At 41.6% G+C, this 26013-nt stretch overlaps 1 protein-coding gene across 1 annotated transcript; it reads right to left on the bottom strand.

Moving 5' to 3' along the window:
* Positions 1-91: 91 nt before the first annotated feature.
* lancl2 (LanC lantibiotic synthetase component C-like 2 (bacterial)) lies at positions 92-26013 on the bottom strand. Its single transcript, XM_041961457.1, has 9 exons — positions 25849-26013; positions 19288-19405; positions 18991-19198; positions 18423-18570; positions 13151-13297; positions 9483-9665; positions 5675-5851; positions 4456-4528; positions 92-3349 (listed from the first exon to the last, which is right to left on the bottom strand). The coding sequence occupies exons 1-9, from the start codon at positions 26011-26013 to the stop codon at positions 3273-3275; spliced, it is 1296 nt and encodes a 431-aa protein (XP_041817391.1). The 3' UTR covers positions 92-3272.

Raw genomic sequence — 26013 nt, 5'->3', positions numbered from 1 at the left:
AAGACCAAATGTTTTTCACAGTCAGCCCATTCAAGAAAAGTCTGAATCATAAGGCCTAGTAATTTTTATTAAGTACATACATTTATTGACATTTACATCACATTTTTGTCACTACTTCCCAGCTGTATGCAATAATAAATCTTACTGATACAATTAATGTGACCTGGATACAAATAATCAAGAGAAAATTGATGAATGGATTAACTAAGGAAACTTCACACTTTTTGTGAGAGGTCTTCTGAGGCTATAAAAAAAAACTTTTTAAGACTGTCAAGTCTGTGCTCATTGCATTAAGAAATTGAAACACAAATATAATTCCATACACTTTAAATGTATCCCCAACTTCTCCTCTTTTACAATCCAACACATGTGACTGTATTTCTAAAAAAGAGAATAAATTAAGTAGGTTTATGTAACATAATGATAATAAAAAGAACAAACAAGAGGTACAGGAACTCTACTCATTCTTTATTTTTAACATTATCAAACCTTGCATTAATTCTTTATAAGCACTGACTAGGCAAAAAGCAAGATAAGAAGAACAATGAAGACACCTTACTTGACTGCTGCTGCCGTCACTGGAGCTCAGTAGTTTAATGAGGAATAATAAACACACACTCATATCTTGACACCAATTAGGCTGAAAGCAAACCAAATACACACACAGCGACAAAGGTCACACACTCCTCAACACCAGGATACAAATCACAACTGAACACGACCTGGACACACTCTGACAGATGAACACACACATTTTTATATGTGACATTATCCTCATGCAAAAAACAATCATGATCTTTGCAAGAGAATTAGCCGTTTATGGGCATTCATGTGCTGTCGGGATTTACTGGATAAACTGTATACTTTTACCACCTCGTTATTACTGTTTGATCTCCACGTAGGTGCCACACTGACCATGATGGCTACCACCTAAGATCAGGGTCGTATTCAAGCTTTGCAAAAAAAGTGACATATTGAACTCTGGACTAAATCATGTCAGCTACCTAATATAAAGTCTGAAAACAGCATAATGCTGAGTCATTAATCACTTCTCAGCATTTATTTTGTATTGAGGGCCTTGCCAAATCAAAAATAAACAAAAATAAAAATCCAAATCATTCATTTAATTTCTGTGTGTGTTGTTTTGTCTGCTAGTAAAATACATTTATAAACGGTACTTAAAGTAAAAACTTAAAACAATGCTACACAAAATAAATATTTGGCGTATCTGGTGTAATTTTTCTTAATATACTTGCACATTTTTTATACATGCTTAAAATGAATAACCTTATTCATGTGAAAGGAAACTGTCCAGCTACTGAAATGCTATTAGCATATTCAGTTGTTTCAATGGCTTTAAATTTCAATTAGCTTTCAGCTTTCCGCAAAACAATGTGAACACAACACATCCTAAATTATGATGATCTTAATGATAAGGACAAATGTGAATGTGTTTTTATGCATTTGCTTATTCAGTAAATGTTTGGATTACTTCAAATAATTATTTCTTATTTAGAAAACGTGACATTCTTAGGCTTAGCTCTGATAGGATACTGAAGCTAAATGATGCCTGAGCCTAAATAGCATCAACATCCTGTCTTGATTCTAGATGGTGGAAAAAAAAAGTAAAGACGGGGACTTTCTGTTTTAGCTGACAATGCAGACATCACTTTGAGGGTTCAGTTAGTAGTTAGTTAATATACTCAAGACGACATGTTCGGTTTAATTAAACAACAATGTAGAAGCTCTAACCTCAGGTGTAAGGTTCTACCTGCCAATCAAAACCAAATGACACACAGACCAATGAGCTTCAGCACTTCCATTTTTGTTTCCACTTCTGATCAAAAACACGCAATGTCTGATTTCACACCTGTTCAAAGCAGCAGTAGATTACAGGTAACGAGGGGAACCGAAGTGATGCAGAGTCACAAAATAAAACAGGCTTAGCATAGGCTGTGGTAGCAACACGTGTACTTGAGCTGACAACAGTGGACATTCAAATAATAACAATTTCAGTCCTTTTCCATTAACCCACACAGTATTAAAGCATCATGTGCCACATAATATATTACACCCAAATCCTTGTGTGGCAATACCAGCAACTGAATTATTAACTTTTAAATACTTTGATACTAAACTGAAAGCCAATGCGTGCTGCTAGATGCAAGCTAACCAGCTAGCGTGGGCTGGTTTCAGTAGAAATGCCACCAATGGAAAACAAGGCCTTTTTTCTGGTAGCATAAAAAAAAAACATTTCAGTACATTATTCTAACTTTCAGTTCAATTCATTAGACACTTGTCACATTGTGGGATAAAAGCTTCTGCTTCATTTGGGGGTAAAAAAAACAACAGACGGTAGATCACTGTTTAACTAGCTAGCTCACTAGCTAGCCAGCTAACGAGCTGCCAAGCTTTCGTATCCTGGAAAGGGGCTTACTGTCAAAAAACTCAGGCTTAAATAACTAATAGCTAACTGATAGAGTAGCTAACACTATAGACTAGTTTGAGAACAGGCAAACGAAGGCTTTCTATCAACGTTCGAAGGCTTTGTAAAATGACACACTGTGGAAAAGCACTACATTAACAGGACATGAGGCACCAAGAACCAAGTACAGTGAGCATGCAGAGGCATAGAAATACCAAAACAGCTTTAGTTCACTTCACACACATACACATCCACACACACACACCCTCTTTCTCGGCCTAAGTACTACGATATGAAAGGCTGAGGGTGTACAGTGTGTTCTTCTGTGTCCTTGCCAGCTGGCAAGAAACTGTAATAGCTGAGGAGGAGACATGGGGTCCATGTCGTCACCCCAACACACTGGTGGATGACAGGGGACCTTAGAGCTTATGGACTCACTTGATTTGACAGTGTCCCTATGATCGGCCCCACAGTGTCCATATCCAGAAGGGAAATATCCATCAACATCATCTTCTTCAGTCCACCTGCTGCTTGTATTTTCACTGGATCAACAACATTCAACCCTTAGTTTTGTCCTGAAATAGTCCTTGCTTAATCTTCTTGTATATGTTTTCAATTCCATAAATCAAACCATGTTTACTCCCACAAACAATCAATCACACCCACTGTGCTCAGTTCCAGCCTGATCTTCATTTTCAGTTGAATTTTGTTCACTCCCTCGTGACCACGGTTGAAAGCTTTCTCACAAATAGATCCTTGTCCAGCATTTGAGCGAAGCCTCCAGATAACTTCCACAACAGTTTGTCTCCGTCCCTCTTCATCTCCCTCAGTCCCGTCAGTTGGTAGGTCAAAGTTCAAAGGCAGGGAAACAGGAGGCATCAGGGTTTGCTACCTCTGACAGGTAGTAGATGGCCCCTGCCATACCTGAGAGGAGGAACACATCTATTACTGCCAGTCGCAGATCAGTCAACTTTCAACTTCTTACTTTCCTGCTCTGTCAAGGCATTGAAGACATTATAAGAGGTGAAATGAAACATGGTCCACACTTGTGACCTAACACAGAAATGATACCTACAGCATTACCAATGTTTCCAACTGATTTCCACATTATTAAGGTCTATACTATATCTAAGAGCGTCCTCTTTGAGGATTCAGAATCTGAGCAGCAACAAGGATTTTAGCTGGAAAAACGAATCCACCTTTAACAGACACATACATGAACATTAAATCTTACTAAAGTCAACATTGCAAGAACCTTACTGTATCTAGCATCAGACACACTCCTCCATAACAGAGGCACACACAGTTCTGGGTACACCACACTGAGTGTCTGCACTGGTGGATGTCATTAACTTTGGGCTATTGCAGACAGTCGACTGTAACTTGAGGACATGGGCAGATGATGAAATTCATGCCAAATTGCAGGTTGTCACATGATGAAATTTAAGACTGTGGATGTGACAGTATAGTAGAGACTACACTAATAGAGAAGAGGAGGAGGTGGTGGAGGAAGCTGTGGCACCAAATGTTTTGGCATGAGCGAATCAGCAGAGTAATGAGAAATGTCAGATGAAAAACTGCCCGTATCAACATAACTGAATGTTACTAGTCAGCTGACACAGCTTTTATCCATGAATACACATTTCAGCCTTCCTATTTAAGAAGAAATTAATCATTTTGAAAACTTTCAAACAAGTAGTATTTAAATCAGTTTTACGGCTGTGGTCAGACCTCTGCTTCTGTGCAGTTAGTGGTATTTTTTCTGCTCTGTTGTGCTGGCAGCCATGTCCTTGATTCCCTCATTACATCTCAGTGAAAGGCCACTCCAACCTCTCACTGAGAGAATTACACAGAATGCTGTATAATTGACCTTTAATGGAAGGAGAGGAGGCAGCAGCAGACTTAATGGTCACAACTTAAATTACAGACATGTCATTACATCCATTCAAAGGATGCGGCTCCTGCAAGGGAAGAAAAATGTCAAAGCAGTTTTTAGTCATTCTGGTGGAAAGTTGAATATTATTGAATACCTTCGAAAAGAGAGTAGGGTCTGTCTGGGATGCGACAGCCGTGGGTCCCATAGGCCAAACACCACTCAGCAAACTGGAGAAAGTTAAAAAGAACATGTTTTTAGACATTGATGCAGAGTTCATCCGTACATGCTTAAAAAGAGAAGTCATTACTCGATTAAATTATTTTTCCCAATAACACATTCAGTAATAGAATAAATTCACACTTAGTTTGTGTGACGGCTGTACCATCTAAAAAGAAAACGATGGAATATCGTTTCACTGTAAAATAATGTGAACTCTGATTAAGGTTCATGACATCAGCATCTTATGAGGACTTTACATAGACAACCAGCTCATTACTTTTAACCAGTCCCACCTTCCTCTATCATTTTATTATTTTATCATCAATTTTTATGAATACCTCACCCGTTTGTCTGCAAAAATGCTAAACACTGCTGCCTTATAAGAGTACCTCACTGAATCAGCATGGCAGTTCAATAACTTTGTCAGACTCATGATGAACAGATGAAATAAAGGATCAAAACGGTTGCAGCAGAACCTGAGGTAACTGCCTTTTTATTTCATGCATTCTTCTTCCTTGTCAAAACCTGGTGCTTACATTATCCACAGTGCAACGCCGCTGCCAACGGCTCGGTAGGAGACTTGGCTTATGCTAGTAGCAGCTTATGTAGCTTTGCAGCACTAGCCTCAACAATAAACAGGCTCTGATGAGTTTTACTTGTCACTATGTCATCTGATCATATCATGACTGCTGATGCTCATTGTGGAGAAAACAGAACAAAAAGAGAGACAACACTGTCCAATCTCCGCAATATTCATCTGTCGAGGTAATCTTTTCTCAGGGGACGCCCCCTAGCATACAGACACACTCACAGCGGAGCCTTTGGGATGTCGAGTGTCAAAGGGGACAAAAACCTTTCATCAGCCATCACAGTGGTTCATTTAAACTTCGACATTTTCTCACTTGTGTTTGAATTCTTTCATATTTTCCTTTTCTTCTTGTGTTTTTCAGTAGTTATTTTTCTTCTGGTTTCTGGCTGTATTCATTTTTGTTAGGGGCAGCATCTCGCTGGTGCATACAACTGATAAAGTCAAACCAAATTTTACTTTCATGTAAAATGAATAGTTGGCCCATAATTGTTCATCTGTAGTCAAGTCAGTAGCAAAAAACTCCTGGTTTTTACTCCTCAACAAACAGGCTGACTTTCGTTCTTACCTTGCAGGCACGGTACAGATATTTCTTCTCCTGGGTGAGCTTGTAAAGGGACAGGAAGGCGTAGCCGTTGCCAGCGGTGCCGTGGCAGATACCGTAGCCTTTTCTGAGCAGGCCCCGGTGCCAGATCACCTCAGCGCATTCTGCAGCTTCCTTCAAGTACTTCTCTTCTTTGAACACCTGGCAAGACACCATGAAACCAAATGATTACTATGATTACTCAGAGCTGGGACACCAGAGGAGCAAATGACACTGTCAATAAGGTGAGGCAGTCAAGTGAGTGGTCAGATTAACTGGACAAACCTGCTTTGCAACTTCAGGACAGACATCGGCCTTCTGAAAATTCATGCTGTTGTGGAAAAACTTTAGCTTGTTGTTATCATCCTTTGTAATTTTGCCCACTTTGGACTAAGTATTCACCTATATACATATATATATATATGTATATATGTATGTGTTGTATATATATATATATATATATATGTATATATATATGTATATATATATGTATATATACATATATACATATATATATATATATATATATATATATATATATACTCACCGGCCACTTTATTAGGTACACCTGTCCAACTGCTCGTTATTTTTTTTGTTAAAATTTCTAATCAGCCAATCACATGGCAGCAACTCAATGCATTTAGGCATGTAGACATGGTTAAGACGGTCTGCTGCAGTTCAAACCGAGCATCAGAATGGGGAAGAAAGGTGATTTAAGTGACTTTGAACGTGGCATGGTTGTTGGTGCCAGACGGGCTGGTCTGAGTATTTCAGAAACTGCTGATCCACTGGGATTTTCATGCACAACCATCTCTAGAGTTTACAGAGAATGGTCGGAAAAAGAGAAAATATCTAGTGAGCGGCAGTTCTGTGGGTGAAAATGCCTTGTTGATGCCAGAGGTCAGAGGAGAATGACCAGTCTGGTTCGAGCTGATAGAAAGGCAACAGCAACTCAAATAACCACTCGTTACACCAGAGGTTTGCAGGAGAGCATCTCTGAACGCGCAACACGTCGAACTTTGAGGCAAATGGGCTACAGCAGCAGTAGATCCCACCGCGTGCCGCTCCTGTCAGCTAAGAACAGGAAACTGAGGCTACAATTCGCACAGGCTCACCAAGATTGGACAATAGAAGATTGGAAAAACGTTGCCTGGTCTGATGAGACAGTCAGATGGTAGGGTCAGAATCTGGCGTCAACAACATGAAAGCATGGATCCATCCTGCCTTGTATCAAGGGTTCAGGCTGGTGGTGGTGGTGTAATGGTGTGGGGGATATTTTCTTGGCACACTTTGGTCACCTTAGTACCAATTGAGCATCGTTTCAATGCCACAGCCTATCTGAGTATTGTTGCTGACCATGTCCATCCCTTTATGACCACAGTGTACCCATCTTCTGATGGCTACTTCCAGCAGGATAACGCGCCATGTCATAAAGCTCGAATCATCTCAGATTGGTTTCTTGAACACGACAATGAGTTCTCTGTACTCAAATGGCCTCCACAGTCACCAGATATCATTTCAATAGAGCACCTTTGGGATGTGGTGGAACGGCAGATTCGCATCATGGATGTGCAGCCGACAAATCTGCAGCAACTGCGTGATGCTATCATGTCAATATGGACCAAACTCTCTGAGGAATGTTTCCAGTACCTTGTTGAATCTATGCCGCGAAGGATTAAGGCAGTTCTGAAGGCAAAAGGGGGTCCAACCCGGTACTAGCAAGGTGTACCTAATAAAGTGGCAGGTGAGTAGCTGATATGGGTATTGGTGAATCTCTCATTTTGGCATCAAAACAATCAATATCAACACAACCAGTAACAATCAAGCTGTACAATGAACAAAATGTTCCTCAAAGACAGGCTGTGTGTCGCATCTTAGAGATCTAACAGATAAAAGTTGAGTCCACATAAAAGACTAAATGTGCCCACATGCCCAGACCTCATTAGTGGGTAATAAATCTAATCCAGAGCTGTCAGGTGACCTATCAAGCCTGTATGAAGCTGATGAGACAAACAGAGACACAGTGTGAGCACAGTTTGTCTGATTAGATGTGATGATAAAAGCCATCCTCCCACAGCAGTGTGAGGTCCCCACTGGCTTCAAACAGAAAGCAGCAGCCTGTGTTCACGGAGCTGCTGTGGAGTGTAGAGAAAAGTAAAGTGATGGGTAACAAATTATATCTAAACACCCCGTTTGGGCCCGACATCAGTTTACTCGCTGAATTAATGGTAATCAGTGACAGCTGATATGATGTGAGAGTGACAGTCAGCGCTGGTTAAAAATGACAAGCTGCCAGCTGAATGCTGTGTACACTGTTTTTTAGAGGTCAGAATGTGAGAGGACAAATAACAGATTCACCACCACAGCAGCTCAGAAACTTTTGCCTGCCTGGGGGTCAGAGCAGAGTCAGCATCCGAACGACCTGCACCACACACTACAGATTATCCACCTACTCTAATCTCATCACACAGCCTCACAGAGGAAATGGTTAGCAATATCGCACGATTAAAACAGCAAGTTTAGCTAACTAATACTACAAACATTGTTTATACTTGTTTATTAACTGCTCGTGAATGAGCAGAGGTGATGTCATGATGGTTTATAGTTGGTTTATACTTAAGTATGACCCCTAATACAATAATAAAAAAAACTGGCATAACATAGTGGAATACTGCTATATTTAGTAAAAAAACACTATCCTCGAATTCTGTACCATAATAACTTCCCTGTAATAATGTCAACCTGGTAACCTGGTGTGTGTTTTTGGTTTGTGTCATACTTGCTATGTTTCTGTGTGTTCTGTCAGGGTTGTTTCGATAAAAACGTTCTCTATATATTTGATTTTGACTGGTAAATATCAGAACCTCAGCAACAAAATGACAAAAAAAAAATGGAGCCTTCACTGACCTGTTTTAAAGTGAATAAATGACTATTTCATGGTGCCTTTAACTTTGAGCACATTACTCATATTGTTATACTGACAAGCTTTCTGTTGCATAGCAACATGCAGACTTTGACCTCTTCCTGTTTAGTGATGCGCTTAGCTTTACATGTGTGGGAAACAATTACAGACTTTAACACTTTATAACTTCTCTCTTGTTCAAGGAAACAATCAGTGCATGAGAATGCTTGTGACCTGAAAAGATCACTGACAAAATACATGCAGCCATTTAAAATGCTCTTCTTGCGACAACAAATGGAAGATGGTTTTGTTCACAGTGAGCCAGTGATAAGCGATCGTGTCTCCCATTGTGCTTTGTTCTCTGTGTGGTGCCAAAGAGTCTCTGCATTAGTGATAGGAAGGCGAATGCCAGAATAGCAGCACATTAGCTGCCAAATAGCTCCCTAATGCGCCAAGAAAAGAAGAAATTTGACTACAGTGGATTACTTTAGAATGTGTGTATGTGTGTGTATGCACGGCCGGCCATTTGAAATGAAAGACAGCTTGTGTTTCGTCAGGAGGGAGGCATTCATTTCCCACCTTTGTCTTAATCTTCTCTCAAGTTCATCAAGATGAGACAAGACAAGATGTTTAGTCATATAAAATAGCCACTTGTACAAGTGTTCTCTTTAAAATGGCAACATGATGCACATTTCAACATATACAGTGTCTGTAACACATTATACTGCCATGCAGTGCTCATCCATGCCACAGGGTGCCAGTGTGTTCATGTGTTGAGACAGACAGGGTGGTTTCACAAAGCAAGACCTTTAGTCAGGCCAGTTCACACAATACTGATGTTGTTCTACAGTTATCACACAAATCATCCACCCCAGCATAAAGCAGTCTCACCTTATAAGCCATGATGAGCATATGGATGACACCAGGGGCTCCGTGGCACCAGTGAACCAGCCGGTCGCTCTCATTACTCAGTGATGATGGGAAGTTCCCGGACCGAAACTTCTTGTGGCGGACGTAGTCGATGCTGGGACGGACCACGTCTGACAGGATGTCTGGATTGACCTTTGCTCCTGGCTGGAGAGAGGCAGAGCTCGGTTTAATTTCTACTGGTCAACTCTGGCTCAGTTAAAACGATTCTGCTTTGGCAACATTACACGTTTTGTTCATTTAATGTAGTTAAAGCAGTTTGGGGCTGAAAAGAAATGAGGAAGATGGAGTAAGGAGATAGGAGGGTAATAACTGGGGAATAAGAGTTTAGCAGCTGATAATGTTTGAATGATGAACTCATAATGTGATAACATTGTCAGGACTTAAACCAAACCCAAGCTGCCAGAGTTCAAGAGTAACATGAAGAAATGATGGCCACCTTTTCACTGGGCCTTCATGCCAACGTGGCTGTCTTGCATTCTGGTTGCAGCATGATTCAAGTCTCCAACGTGGATCAAATGTCCAGTGAAGTGTTTCAGAACTGGAGCTTTATTTTTTATGCTTAACAAGCAAACTGAAAGCACCACACTACCGCTCATTTATGATTGGTTTGGTAACATATAATACTACTAATAATAATAATAATATGTCAGCTGTCTAAAGGCATTTGTAGACATTCACAAGTGAGCTAATTAACTTAATTACACTTGAAGTGCTAACTCAATATCAGATGAGCTAAGCTCAATATCAGCAGAACCAAGGAGCTTGTGGTGGACTGCAGTGGTTCAAATGTGGATTTAGTGGATCGTAACTTTTCTATGGATGTCAGTTTTAGAACCACGACAAAGGCCAAAATGTGGCCTGTAAGAGACTTGGTAAGGCCGGATTTTAGCCTTAACTGATTTACAGAAATGTCTTTTGCTACATTGCAGTAGATCTTAAAATAGTCAATACAGCAGTCAATGATATGGTATGAAACAGAACAGTCAATAAAGTAGGTTTTTCACAAGAGGTCCTTGAGCAGACAGTCATAAATGTGCAGAAATGAATGAATGAGATGAGCTGCAGACAGACGGATACACAAACACGACCAAATGTACGATCCTCTCCACACTTATGCCTGGTGGAGATAACAAAACGGTCTAAATGGACTCAACACACACCCAGAGATTGATGCAGTAATGAATTATTCATTTCCAGCAAAGAGTTGAGTGTGTTATTCAGCAGATCAGCAGATGGGAAGGAGACACAACACAGTCGGCTGTGGACTGATTTCAATGACAAGTCTGAATGTATCTAAGTGGCACTGTTGTGACAGTTCAATAATCACTATATAAAACCAAACTGTTATTATTATTATTATTATTATTATCTTCGTCTCCGTGCTTGTTTCCATGCTGTCTGATGAAATAAATTAGCAATAATTAAAGTCCCCCAAAAGACACTGTATATGTATGATGTTTGGGCTTTTCACCTGAGCTCCAACGTAAAGCTGTTAACAATAAATCTAACACTGCTTAAAAGTGCAGCAACTCCAGAGTGCAGGCAAACTGAAATCCATTTCATGCTCATTTGCATGCAACCATTTGATCAAATCTCAGAAAAGAACTGATTTAGCTAAGCTGCCAACACCACCTGTGTGATATGTGGCTGTAGGAGGTAGCAGCTCCTCCACTGGCTCTCAGCCCAGGACAGTAAGACTCTACACCAGACATTAGACCAACATTAAACCACTGACCTACTGATTAATGTTTTTTTGTCCACTTAGCAAAACATAGTTCTCTTACCAAAATATGATGAAACTTCAATGATTGAAATGGTCTACATGGCTAACATCTAAAAATCAATACATTTTAATCCCCATTTGAGACATTACCACAAATGAAACATACCACTGCCAAGAGGATCTAACCTCTGGCTTTATAACAATAAGGTTTATGGGAAATGCAGTGTTAATTCTGTCAGTATCAATATTATAACAGCCAATATATTAGCCTACGTCAAGGTTGCTCAAAGTTTCTCGTGAACCTCTGTCTGCATCTGGAGTCAATCTGGACCCAGCCAATAACTCAGTGACCAACAGCTCGCCAGATCTGGCCTGAAGAACACCAATGAATTCAGAACTGTGGGCATTTAAAGTTACTCTCTTGTGGAAGAGGCCCTCCAACTCAGTCCTCTCTACTTCGTGGACCCACCATCAAACTGCTCAGCGTCCAGGCTGGCCATTCCCTGGAGTCCACAGCAGCGCACTGGCTGGACTATGGGAGGTAACTCTGCAGTTGTCGGAGAATCACAAAGCTTATTTTGTTTGCTTCCTGGGATCCCAAAGAGGAGTATTCTGTTGAGATCAGGACTCATTCATTGGTAGTTGTGGGTTTTGTATAGAGCACTGACTGCCTCCTTGGTGGAAAGAAGTATTTATTTGAGGCTTGATGCATTAAGGAGAAGTTGATGAGCAGCCAACAAGTGAACCAAGACAGTGTCACACTAAATCCTGAAGATGTCCTTTCTAACGTTTTTCCCTTCTACTTGTCGAATTATTCTCTGCTATGGATATTCTTTACCTAAATGTAGTAGAGGACGCCTGACACCTCGTGTTATGAAGAGGCTACAATATGTTATGAAATGTAACATTTTATGTTTTGAAATACATTTTCTACTGATTGTTATATATCATTCAGTTTAGATGGAGCTCATTCACAGCGATCCTTTCCCCAGATGAATGTGTCTTATCTCCCTATTGTTGACTTCGTTGTCATGGTGACGTTGACTACTGGAGAGAGTGTTGTGTTGTTGATGCTGAGTTCACACATTAATGTTACACCAGAGAATTTGCCATCGGCTCCTAAATCGCAGATACAGAACGTGTCTCGTTTGCTCGAGGACACCATTTCTACGTGTTATGTAAATGTAGCTGTAAGAATCTGAGTCAGAAATACAGACTTACTGTCTGAGCCTTGTCTGCCTCGGTTTCATGCTGGCTCAATCACAAGAGATGTGACATTAATTAATTGATTAAATTTTATTTCGTTATCACCAATTGTCCCGGACCTCTGACCGTCAATAAAAGTCATATGCACACGTTTCAGTAACAAATTTCTGAATGACTGAACTACTTCGACCATGTTTTACTCATGTTTTAACAACAACACCAGTAGATTGGACCGATCAGTATCCTATGAGGAACTACTGGCTGCTATTGGCGGACATTTGAAAGCAACAATGGCCGCTCCTAAAGAGGTTAGCGTTGATGCTGCTACAGCATCAGTTATATCAACACTGTACAGTATTTTTTCATCAATAGAAGAGCAAAGAACAGCACTGAAGGCGTTTCTCAATGTAAAGATGTTTTGGCTCTTCTCCTGACTGGCTTTGGCAAGAGTTTTGCTCTCCTACTAAGTCATACGGTTCCTTGATCTGACTGGTTGAAGTTGGCCTGTGATAGACGGTCATAGACAGATGGTTCATCCAATCATCTGCCAAATAATTTTTCTAAAGTGCCTGCACTTTTCTAAACAGCTTCAATGGACGACTTCCCAGATGGTTCTCTGTAACAAATCATCTGCCGTGTCAGGTTAATAAATCACCAACAACCAGCCAGTGGACCCAGTCAGCCTCTTGAACTGTGTTACCTGCATGAGCATGTAATAGATGCCAGCCATGCCATGGGCAGCACCAATGTACTGCTTCTTGTGCCATTCATAGAGCAGAGGGCAGCGATCTGTCTTCTTCTGCTCTGCCGACATATTCTTCCCTGATTCCAAAATTGCCGTGACCACCTGCAGAGTGAAAAGAGAGAAAGAGTTGCAGAAGGTCAATGACTGGTCTGACTGCATCCTACCAGAAGTTACTTTTCTTTCTGGGAACTGAATCCCTACATCTTACCAGCCTCAATCCCATGTCCTCATGTTTAATGTGGAGCAAGTCCACTGAGAATCGACACAACCCAGAACTGAATCTGCATCCTTTCAAACCCCTTATCAAATCTAATCAGGTTTTGATATTTGCAAACAAAAGTTTAATAAAACTAAAACTCAAAGACTTGATTTAGATTATGTTTTGTGTACTGAGAAAGGATCAAGAGCACATTTTTTTTTACCTGATTAATGTCAACAACGAGCCTACATTCACCCATTCACGCATGGTAGCCAGGCCACCTGCTCATTACGAGCATTAACACACTCCCAAAGTATCTTGCCCAAACACACTTCGACATAAAGACTGCCGAGGCCAGGGATAGAACCACAGTCGTAGACTTTGTAGCCACAGTCGCCAAAAGAGAGAAAGAAAAACAGAACAAACCAAGATGTGCACTGGCCGGTGACTGCCAGCCTGCTGCGTAATTGTAATCTTTTGGTACACAGAAACAGATGCAGAAAGGAAGAGAACAGGTAGGGGGAGGAGACATCATATGATTGGCCTGATTGTGATAAGTGCGAAAGTTTAACTGAGAGTTAGTGAAGTCTTAGTGAACTGTGGACTGTGTTTTTACTGTTTTGCAAAACAGTGCTTCCTTTTTTTCTATACATTGTACCATAGGTTTTATCAGTGTATGTCTTCTTTTTTACTGTATGTTTTATTCTGTTCTTAGATGTTTCTTGTTCCCTCTAGGTGGTTTATGCTCGTCTTTTATGTATGTGGAATGTTTTTCAATGGATGCAGCATGGGTGGAGCCCAATCTAAACTGCCTCCAACACGGCACAATAAAGTGAATCTTAAACCTCCTGAAGGTTTGTTTCTGCCTTTACTGAGCAGCTTACACTATCAATGACAACATGCAACATGGGGGAGAGAGGTGAATGATATGCAACACAGGTACGCAGCCATAATCCAACCAGGGATGTTACTATAACACTCCTACTCCAGTTTTTAAATATACAGAATCAAACTTCCCAGTAATCTCAGCTGCAGCTCCACCTTGCAGTTCAGTACAAGACTGCTGGACATGGCATACAAAACTACGATCTGGTGCAGCTTGAAAACTGATATGGACAATAGACAACAGCCCCTGAAGCATTTGAATATCTCATATCAGCAGAGCTTATTTTTTTAAATCTGTAATTACATTCAGTCTGTCCACCTCATGGACGACACACTTACTGTGGAGAAACATGCGTACACAGAGGTCATGCTGGGCATGCAAGAGAGGTCAAGAGTATGTATATGTAAATAGAAAAATATACACAGTAAATCATAGGCTTTAACCTAAAACTCTGGACATAGTAGACTTCATTGACATTTGAAACCGAGTTAGGGCTAACTGAGCCCTACACACATGCATCACTGCCTCCCAAAATAAAAGAGCCAATGTAGAAAGTAACAGAAGGTCAAGCAAGCCCTGGGAGGAGCAAATTAGCTGAGAAGGTCAACAGCTGAATTCAATCATAGGGAAGCCAGAGATACGAGCTTTTTCTCCATAGGTGGACTATAAACGTGCTGTGTGCTGCTGATATGCTCATTATTTAAATAAAACCTGCTGACTTCTGCTATTTACCCACAACTGCCAGGTATCAGGTTTTAGGTCAGGTTAGGATTTTATGGTTGCATTAAGCTTCTGGATCAGGTAGGACTTGGGTTTCCTTTCTCTCTCTCTCTCATGGTGAAGATCACCTGCACCCATGCATGTCACTTGGGAGGAGGAAGTGTTTCCTGATCAGATAACAGCCACTAATGGGCAAAATAAAGCAAGACTATAGCTCTGGGTCTTATGTCTGGCTCAAGCCCAAACTTTGGCAGGACCAGGTGAGTTCAGCTGAGCCTGGTCTTAAAGGTGACCAGGTATGTATGGTCAGTTTCACTATTCTCCAAACCGTAAACATACACTATGTTTGTTTGTCGTTACAGGTATGTTTGTGAGAAATAACCTACAGAGCCCAGTTAAGTAGAGAGTGCCTGTTGTGAAGAGATACAGAGGTAAAGTGTTAGCATGTAACCTTACACGTAGCACAGTAACTTGTGTAATGTAAACACTTACAGTAACTGTCAGGGGGTGATGGTGGGTTGGTGGAAAGTACCGTATTTGATGTGAAAGGTAATAACATAGTGATTACTGTAGTCACCATGTTTTATATTCTACGTACACACCAGTTACATCAGGCCAGTGACATTTACATAATGAGGTGGAAACTTGCATGGAATATATTACTCATCTTATAAGGAACTTGCTACTGCTACAGCTACTGTGACCAACTGTCAATGATCATTTATTCACACATTACACTAAACTCTGGAATGAGATCCCATTAGATTAGAGTGATATTCAACTGTGTGTGTGTGTGTGTGTGTGTGTGTATTTCATTATTTATGTATTTCAAAAGGTCATTATTTTGTTGCTAAAGAGGTCTGCAAAAATCATCACACTTCTCAGTCGAAGCAAAATGATTTGGAATTGAAGTTCTAGTGTTATTTAGAAGTTTGTCTGTAGCAGAGAACCATTTAATTGTGTGTATTACTGATGATTGTATCCTGGGTTTTTGTCACCACTGTTACAAAGCTATAGTGGTTAAATTATATGAGTATACGTGTGTGTGTGTGTGTGTGTGGAGGGGGTATCGGGTGTATGTCTATGGTCTGGAGGTTCTGACTCAGCAGTTTGGGCAGTCTTCATGCAAGACAGTGTGAGAAAAGAAAACAGTTCTGCAGCAGCAGCAGCACTGCCTCCCTCATGACAGAGCAGATTTAGAGCCAGCTTGTTCGGTTACACGTCCCTTCACTCCTATGCATCTCTACTTACCTCCTACCAAACCTCCACATTTCTCTCCATTTTACACAAACACACACACAACAAGCACGACACACAACACACACACAAGCAATCAACTGTCGCTCTTGGAGGGAGATAATGTAATTTAGGGGAATTTATCTGTTGGCAGCTTAAATTAATCGCTGTAAACAAACTAAAGCCTGTGGGCTTCAGCTCCAATAGGCTTGAACAAATCTAAGAGCTATGCATATGACGGAACTAATGATCAATTCCACAAATGTTGTCTATGTCCGAAACTCTTAACCTGTTTAACTGATATGCAAGCATCAGACACATAGACACAAATACTTTTTTTATTTTTCTGTATTTTTTCAAGCTGGCAAAAACTGGACTTACTGTATCTGGCTGTGACCCAAACAATCTGCCGGGGGAAAAACACTCCTCCTAAAAACATAACCCTCAGCTGAGACGTTCTTCAGCACTGTGTACTGCAAGCTGTCAGTCAGAGAACACAAGCTCGTGCTCATAACCACCCCCAGCAGAGGGCTGTGAAAGCTGAACAAACATAAACGAAAATACCCAATGGAGTAGGAGACTGAAAAAACCTAGAGAGAAAATCTTGACATGAAAAATAAAAAGTCATAGAGAACAACACCAAGGTAAGAGTCCAGAGACAAAGTGGAAAACATCTCTGAACAGCACCTGGAGCACTGCCACTGTGTGGTAAAGCGTACAGTGCTGCCGTGCTGTGCTGTGCTGTGCTGTGCCGTGCCGTGCTGTGTGTGGTGGTGACAGGTATATGATTAGATATGATGGTGAGATAAACAGCAGTCCAGTGTTGCAGGAAAGGAGTTTTAAAGCTTCACATTTTTTAGTAATACCTCTGATCAACACTTCTGCGTCTGTGAGTCCACTGATACTCTCTCAGCCCTTCTGTCCCACCGTGTTTGACAGAGTGTGAGTCTGTGTCTGTGTGTGTGTGTCTTTTTTTTTTGGCTTGGCACTTTACCAAAGCGGACAGTTGGTCCTGCAGTTTCTGCAGTGAGTGTGTGCGAGCTTAAAATATATAATCAAAATAGAGTGTGGAGGGATTATTATTCACTGTGTGTGTGTGTGTGTGTGTGTGTGTGTCCTCTGCGCCCTGATACTAGTCCACCTTTGTCTCAGCTTGACATCTAACAGATAATTATTACAGCAGGCTTACTGACAGAAACGTAGTCTGAATATGATTTCTGAGCACAGTTCCTCTGTGCCTCTGCGATAGAGAGCACTTTCTATGCGATGTATGAACATTAGAGGCATTAGAGGTATACTATTTATCAGACTGCAAATGATCTGACAAGTTGTGACCGTAAAACAGAGAACCAGAAAAATGATTTTTGGTGCTATTTAAAAGACATTGTGAGCAAAGTACTAAATCAGTGCCAGCAGAAATTTCAGATAGGTGGCAATGAAATGCAGTACAGAAATGTCAAAGATGTGTTTGAGGAAATTTGAGGCAGTGTCTCCACTACATATTTTATCTACCAGCAGCCATTAAAAATGGTGCCAGCTGTAGCCTTAAATGAAACTGAACTGTCTTTAGTTATTGTGGACTAAAACTACGCCAAAACTAACAATAATCAAATCACAAAAATGTGAGTAAAACTAACATACATTCTCAACAAAAGACTAAAACCAATCAAAATCAGGTGCCAGCATAAACCCTATGGTGGTATGTATATGAAGTCTGGCCATTGTGGTCAACCCCTAACAGTGTGGGTCACTTTTAACAGCCTGTCATTCATTATGATTACATCCATCAGAGCAATGCTATGGATGTATGTTCATATAGTTTTCTATGGTCATGTGAATATGACAAATATTCAATACAAATATGAGATTTAAAAAACCCTGCTTTGAGAGAAATCATAGGCTAGGACACACCAAGTTAATCACATAACCTGTTAAAGGAACTTTTGGAAATCAGGTTTTAGAATGTCTGTCTCAAAACTGCGAGCAGCCGCCATCATCAATGGCCTATCAACCGTAAAATACTTCACTTGATATCAGCTTTAATCAGAGGCCAAATCCACAATATTTTCATGCTTCATGATACTTTAAAGGACTGGAGGTTCGGTTAAAACTTACACTACAAAGTTTTACATGTCGAACTGGAAAAATCTGAATAGCTTGGGGACACATTTATGTGTGTGTCTCACCTGTGTAATGGTGCCCTCGTCCACCGTGTCAGCTCCTATCTCTTTGTTAATGAAGAGCAGAGAGTAAAGGTAGCCGGCCCGGCCGTACAGCAGCTCATCTGGCATCTCAGAGTCTGGACTCAGCACTGACCGCTGCAGCTGCAGGAGCCTGATTGACACACACAGGCTCTGGTGTTAATGCAAGAATGGCTGATCCCTCCATTAAAGACACAGAAATACGGTTCAAAAGAGCAAAACTCTTTCTTTCCCCCACATAGACTGTACTTCAGCACCCTGCCACAAGTATGTCATAAGATAAGTCTGGAAATATTCCACATTTTTCTTATTAACAATTAACAAATCCCATAAATTAAGACCCAAACTAACAACAAGTATGTCCAACTAACAAGTATTGTGTGTGCATCCAAAGCCTGACTGGTCTTATTCATCTGTGCCATAGACCTCCATTGTAGAGCTCTAAATCTACTCAGCACAGGAACAGACATACAGCTAAGTACAAAGGACAACAAACACTGAACCGTGCTTAACCATTACATCCACATAAACAGCCTCAGTCCCACACACTCACCTGGACAGGCAGTCTTTGCTGTCAGCAGTGTTGTTCAGTTTGTGATGGACCACCGCGCCCACGGCAAGCGGCCCGGCATCGCCACACAGGAAGGTCACTTTTCGCCCATTCAGGATCCTCATGGCCCTCTTCACATAGTCCAGTGCCCTCTGCAGGTGGGAGGCCTCATGGGACACCCGGTGCAGCTGGAGGTACAGCAAGGCAATGCCTAGTGAAGACAGCAGATTGAGGTTCAGTCATACGTTGAATCTGGCAGGTGGAATTGACATGTCTTGTTTTACAGTCTAGGGGACAGACCTGTCCAGCCGGTGTACGTGGAGAAGTCATGGGGGTCGGCCGTCTTCAGGCCCTCCTCCATCTGCTGGAGGAGATCTTTGATCTTATTCTGGACTTTCTTCTGGAATACTGCGCTCACCTGAGGAGGACAGAGGGCACATTAAACCCCAGTCGGCTTCTCAAACGGAAAGATTTGCAGGTTTCTTGGTCCCCTGTGATAGTACTAATCTCTCTAAGCCAGTGAGTCAACTTGTGCTCTGGAAATTTGTGGTGGGCATTTTTGTTTGTTTGTTTTTTTCAATTTTTCTGTCACCTAATAGACTAAACAATTAAATTGAGAAAGTAATCAGCAATAATGTGGAATGAAAATAATTGCTAGGTAACATTTATGATGACTAACACGCACAATACCAGGAGCCTGCAGCTGAAGACCAGAGTTCAGCCATGGTTTACACCATGTTAAAGACATGTTAAAATGTCTCCTGTGAAAAATGTCTATGTGGAGCAGCAGGAGCCAGACATATTCCCAAAGAGAAATGCCATTAACAGTTACCTGGCTAGTAATGCCACCTGTGCAGGTTACACTACTGCCCTCCACAGCTGGCACCATACTGCTAATGACTTCATCTGATGAGCAAAATGCTGGTTCATCTAAATAGGTCACAGGAACCCATGAGTGTGAAAGTGCATCCTGCATCTGTCATGTAGCAGAAGTAGTGGAAAGCCTAACCACTTCTCAGCTATTGGCGAGTAGGTTATGACCCAGACTTTTTATCATTACGATTCATTTCAGGAAACATGCTATGTTAATTGGGTTATTTTCCACAAAGCTCAAGGCTCTATTTACCCTTTACAGATTCAGCAGCATAGGTCAGACCATGCTTCAAAGCTGGGTCTGATCGTGGATATGGAGTTAATGGTCTACAGGCTCCATTCATATTTAGTCTACAGTGTGAACTGTGTGAAAAGAAGCACTGGGGAGCTTCCTGATTCAAAGCAGCTAAAGAGATTTCAGTGAGTGTCTACGACTAACCACCTCTTGAAACACACACACACACACACACACACACACACACACACACACACACACACACACACACACACACACACACACAGGAGTCTGCAAGTGCACAACGAATGCAGAAGCTATTTGTTGTGGGTCAAGGCCCATTTACTCCTATCCACTGGTCTGAGAAATTAACAGGAACCGCTTAGAGAATGGGCCTCTCAGATCTCTGCTGCTGCTGGTGAAAGCCAGTCATGTGCAGGCTTGTTCTTCACAAGCTGGAACCAGTCTGCATCTGCGGTCACCATATTACTCAATGCATGATGGGATCTGCGACTAAAAACTATTGTCGTTAGTGATTCATCCAAAAGCCGAAGGGTTCTCTAATGAGAACGTGAAAATAAGAAAAGTAGCAGTTCCTTGCAAACGCTGCATCTTGCAAATGTTTGGTGTCTACACCTGATAAATGATCTCAACAAAGAAACGTTGGTCAGAAAATCCCCTTTTTTCCCAGTCCTGTCCTAACAGAAAACACAGTGTTAAAGGCTAAAACCTAAAGAGCCTGACCAGAGCCTGCCCTCTGTCCTCGAACAGGGAGGATTACGACCAAGCCTGCCTGTTCTCTCTGCTCTGAGTCACTGCTACTGTCATCCATGGATGAAGGGATCAATGGTGGAGGAGAGAGAACAAAGCAGAGGCAAAGTGACAGGCGGGATTGTTTCACGAGAATAAATGTTACTGTTTAGCATAACAATGGTATGTTCAGAAAAGCCGAGGGGGAGAATGAGCACGAGTAAAAATGACGCACAAGGACGGAAGCCTGAAGCTCTGCCTGCAGTCCCTACAAGACACAATAATACACGCAGTTCATACAATACACTATTTGTTATTAGTACTATTGGAATATATTTTATACACAAATATACTTAAGTGTTGATTGGAATCAACATCACACTGACAGCTGTATTACTAGCATTCTTAGAGCCTTAGCGGCAGTTGGGATAAATATACAAGGCTATCCTAGGAGTAGTGGCCTGGACTGGACTGGGGTGGGGTGGGGTGGGGTGTTTCTCCCCTTTTTTTTCCCTTTTATGGTCTTTTAATTATTTTCTATTGTTATTGTTCTATTCTTGGCATGCATATTGCTCTTATTCAGAGGCACTGGTTGTCATCTTTTTTCTGTATCGCTGCATATGCATCTGTCAATAAAGTAAAAATTTGATCACAAAAAAATATACAAGGCTATGTTCAGACAAACATAACATTGCATGGAAAAACATGAAAAAACACAACCCTCTCATTCAATTGAATGGGAATCCTGCACTGACTGAGCAGGAGAGTCAATGCAGGGTCAGGGTTGACCTGTGTCAAGTTTAGCATCAGCAGCATCATTCTGCAAGGCACTGTTCTGGCCAATTAGGTACATGCAAGCTGGTAGATCACTGTAATGAGAATGTTGTGTTTCTACTGTTCACCTCACGCTCATTGCAAACCAAAGGTAAAAGGTGCAGTGTTTTGACATCTGCTAAGCCTTCAAACTCATCGGCCTAGTCAGACCCGCCTTCCTGGATCCCTTTTCATCATCTCAGTGGCACCTAAAGAAACATGCTGGTGAAAAATCACAGACTTACCTGCTGGGGGGAAATAACACAGCAGTATGAAATTGACAGATGTGTGAGCTTTCTTTCATGTTGAACAAAGGGTGAACAGTATCTGACAGCTGTCAGGATGCGTTTCCCCTGCTATAATGGAGGTGGTTTTACAACAAAGATAAAACCTAAAAACTTGTGCGATGATTTTTTCCTCTTCAATTTGTTTTGACCTTTTCTCAGTAAACTGCAGTGAAAAGTGTACTTTTGTGTGTACCATCAGATATACATAGTTTACTCTAAACAGCTGGTGTACATTGAACAACAGCGCTCTCTTTTGGCCAAATTATTCTGCATTTCTAAAAACGGTGCATACTAAGGTTCAGGGGAAAATATGATCAAATCGTGCAGGTGTGCCTTTTGAGAACAAATAAAATCACATTTATGTAAATTAGTACACATTTCTTACAAAGTCAACAATATTCAAAATGAAAACTCTCCCACAAATATCATTTACTGATAGAAATAACAGTTGGTTGTGTTAACTGTAGACATAAGAAAACACAACAAACTGTTCTGGCATTATGACACTTCCAGAATACAACATCCTGCAGATAAAACTTGCTAAAAGGCTAGTTTTGAGCCTTAGCATTGTCCATAGTACCTCAAGTGGTACGAGCACAGCATCTCAGGGGTGGCCTTTTTGTGAACGTGCGCCCCCTCATGGACGCAGTGCAGAGGGAAACAGATCTGGACAAGAAAAAGCTGTTGGATACAACAGGCATGCACTGTGTGGCGATCGCCGATGATCAATTCTGCGCAGGACTAGCGCTGTTGAGGACAGTTGAGTTGTTGAGCCAGATCAACTTGTGACCACACTGTCCATCCAGGTAAGTATTTTACCGATTCAAACACAAACAAGTGGCCATTTAACACAGGTTTGTTCCTAAAATATATTATTTATGTTAGCAGCCTTAAGGCGATGTAGGCCACCTAAACATGACAAACACATGATATACAGGCTAGATATCAAATCTTCATTTATTACACAAAATAGCAGCTATAGAAAACACACAATATAGTCTGCAATATGAACACCCAAACATTACGCTCACGTGTCATTTTTGACTATCTCATTCCAAAACCATGGGCATTGGGCAGACTGGTAAAGCAACAACATGTGTGCAAGAGAGTCCAAGAGAATGTACAGAAAAATCTAGAAATGTGGATGGGAGGAAAACTTTAAAGTAGGATATGCTGTCTTAAAAAAATAACTAATAATAATCAGACAACAGCAGCAAAATGAAGGAAAGTAGAGAGTGATATGCCGGGCCAATTCAAAACCGTGGATATTAAGGGGAAAATTGTTAGTCTGGCTCACAATACAACAAAAACAATGGCCAATCACAGAGACACATGAGGGGTTTCCAGCCAAGCTGAGAAAAGCTAGCAAGAGATGAGACTGATGGATGATTCTGGCAAGCTACAATCAACTGTATATCAAGCTCACAGAAACATTCGCCATTCGACATGTTTTTAACAGACAACCTGACAAAACTGTGCAGTATCTGTGGGGCCATTGCCATGGCCAACATGGATGTGGACTTTTTGGGTCTTGCCTGCCCACCACCTTTGTTCTGGACTCCACCACACACTGTGGAGTCCTTCCACTTCCTGGGTACCATCATCACCCAGGACTTCAAATGTTCTATTCCATCACCAAGAAGCCTCAGCAGAGGATGTACTTCTTGTGGCAGCTTAAGAAATTCAACCTGCAAAAGCCAGTGATGGTGCACCACCGTCACTCACTCAGGAGCCTCACCTCCTCCATCGCCATCTGTTATACTGCTGCTAAGTGCCAGGGACAGAGCAGACTGCAGTGCATCATCCATTGAGCTGAGAAGGTGATCAGCCACAACCTGCAGTTATATTCTAGCTCTGATTCATATTCCAGTTATCTGCATGCTGTTGGAACAGGCAAACTACCACAATAGTCTTCAGTGCATGGACAGTGGGGTCACACGTTGAGGTGGCTGCCTCCTGTTTTTAAGAGAAGACTGGCTGTAAAAGTTCTTTTATGTTACGCCTGAGGCACAGCAACGTGGTGCTAATGGTGCACTGGAACAGTGTCCTCAGTCCCTGCAATGGTATGAGTTTGAGTTCTTTTTCATGCTATAAGGGCTGAATAGTTCCTCTACGTGACACATTCATTCCAATAAGCTCCAAGGAGGAATAGGTGCATTTAGAAACGTTATTACAGATAGACATTCACAGGAAGAGTAACTTCCTCTGTTCCTGTTTTCTACATATGCCGTAACAACAAGCAACGTTCAAAACGTGACTGAGTTCATGACTCCGAGGTGAATCACGTGTGTTGTAATGAAAACCGACTCACAGAAGCATTCGGGAAGACAGCTACGCATTCTCGTCCTTACCTCAACTGCGTACCTATGACAACCACAGACGCATTCGACCGACAGTCTTAACAGGGGGTGCATCTCATTTCTATTAATTGTCATGTCCTCGCTCCTCGAGCCTCACTCGAACTGGAAGTACTTCTGGTCCGCCATCTTTCCGGCCATCCCAAAGGGCATATTGAGGCTCAGAGGAGCGAGGATCGAGGAGCGAACAGGGATCTCAGAGGAGCCATGAGCGAGGGTACATGAGTGCATCCTACCCGGAAGTCTGTCAACTGAACAGTATGAAGACTCTGCCCCTACAGTTGTCACATTTGAAAGAGGTGGCAGAGAAACTGCGCTAGTGTAAGTATCCTGCAATGAATGGCTGTAATTCAGATGAGCCTAACTGAACGTTACGTTCTCCAAAGAGCAATAATACAAGAATATGGGGATCCGCCATGTTTCAATTAATTTATTTTTGACAACCTGTGTAGTTACGTTATAAATCTCACTCACAGCAGCCTCCCAGCATGTGTGGAACATATCTGATCATATAGACGACAGCACTCTGTTATTTATCAAACGTCACAAACTTTGACGTAATGACAGCAAGCCTTCATGTGGCCACGTTATGTTTCCAGAACTGTCACTGATATAACCAAACACATCAGCCTCTCCTCACTTGTTCTGTGTGTTATCTGAGTGAAATAACGTGTTTCATGGCCTGTAGGTTTCTCTTCACTGACAGCTCTGAAATGTGTCTCATTGAACAGGACAGAAGACACAGCGAGGCTGATAAAGTCCAGGTCAGAAAATGACCACCTGTTCACCTGGAAGAGGCGTCCAGCCAAGAATGAACTCATTAATTCTCATGTGTGTTAATAAAAGTGTTTCATACTTATTTGCTGGTGCTGAAGACTTCTTCTAATAATGTAAATATAAATGAATGTGTCTGAGCGGAGTAATGAGGATGGGGGTGGCGGGGGTGTAAATATATGGGTAAATGCAGCAGATCCAACTTTGCATCAGAAACAGAAACAGAAACAGATGTCGCTTCAGGTGACACTTCAGAGGACAGAACGTCTCAATTCTGTTATAACATACTTTCTTCTCTCCTTGCGTGGTTTCCTTGTGTCTCTTCATGCATCCCCTGTGGGACTGACTGAGACACAAGGAAAAGACGCAAGTGAGGGAAACATGGATGCAATTAAGAGAAATGGGATGTACCCACAGTACACTACAAACAAAATGCACTGCGCAGTAAAATGATACGCAGTGATGTTCTTCAGCTTCAACAAGACACACCATCTATTAGTTAATGACACTCGAGAATGGCACTCAGTGTCTACATTTGCGTTACATTGCGTTTTGCTAACGTTATGTTCGGTAAAGCTCAGTTAACCCAAAGCTCAGTTTGGCTTGTAATGTCAAAGAAACACACTTGAGTTAACCATTAAATATAACTTTGAACAAACAGTGACGAGTTTATGCAAGTGCGACAGCAGTGCAGGTCTGGGCCAAGCTAACGTTAGCTCTAGTTTCTGTTACCACGTAAGGAGAAGTTATTAAAAACAGCGAAACAGCTCACCTTTCCTTCTGCGTCAAATGGCTCATTGTAATCTCCGTCTGCTCCGGAGTTGGAGGTGAGGAGTCCTTGGTCCCAGTCAGGGTACGGGTTTGGAAACGAGCGCTCCTCCATCTCTGCCTCTGTCGCTGAGATCAGCTTCAGTCGCTTGGACATGTTATCTCCCAT

Source organism: Chelmon rostratus, chromosome 20 (assembly GCF_017976325.1).
Source record: "Chelmon rostratus isolate fCheRos1 chromosome 20, fCheRos1.pri, whole genome shotgun sequence".
Lineage (NCBI taxonomy): Eukaryota > Metazoa > Chordata > Actinopteri > Chaetodontiformes > Chaetodontidae > Chelmon > Chelmon rostratus.
This window is presented reverse-complemented; position numbering and strand designations above follow the sequence as displayed.

Excerpts from the sequence above, each read along its gene's own strand:
- lancl2 (XM_041961457.1), bottom strand. The coding sequence starts at position 26,013 with ATGGGAGATAACATGTCCAAGCGACTGAAGCTGATCTCAGCGACAGAG. Across the intron at positions 5,852-9,482 it reads TGCTCATCATGGCTTATAAG|GTGTTCAAAGAAGAGAAGTA; the intron begins GTGAGACTGCTT and ends GTGTCTTGCCAG. Across the intron at positions 4,529-5,674 it reads ATCTGTACCGTGCCTGCAAG|TTTGCTGAGTGGTGTTTGGC; the intron begins GTAAGAACGAAA and ends AACTTTCTCCAG.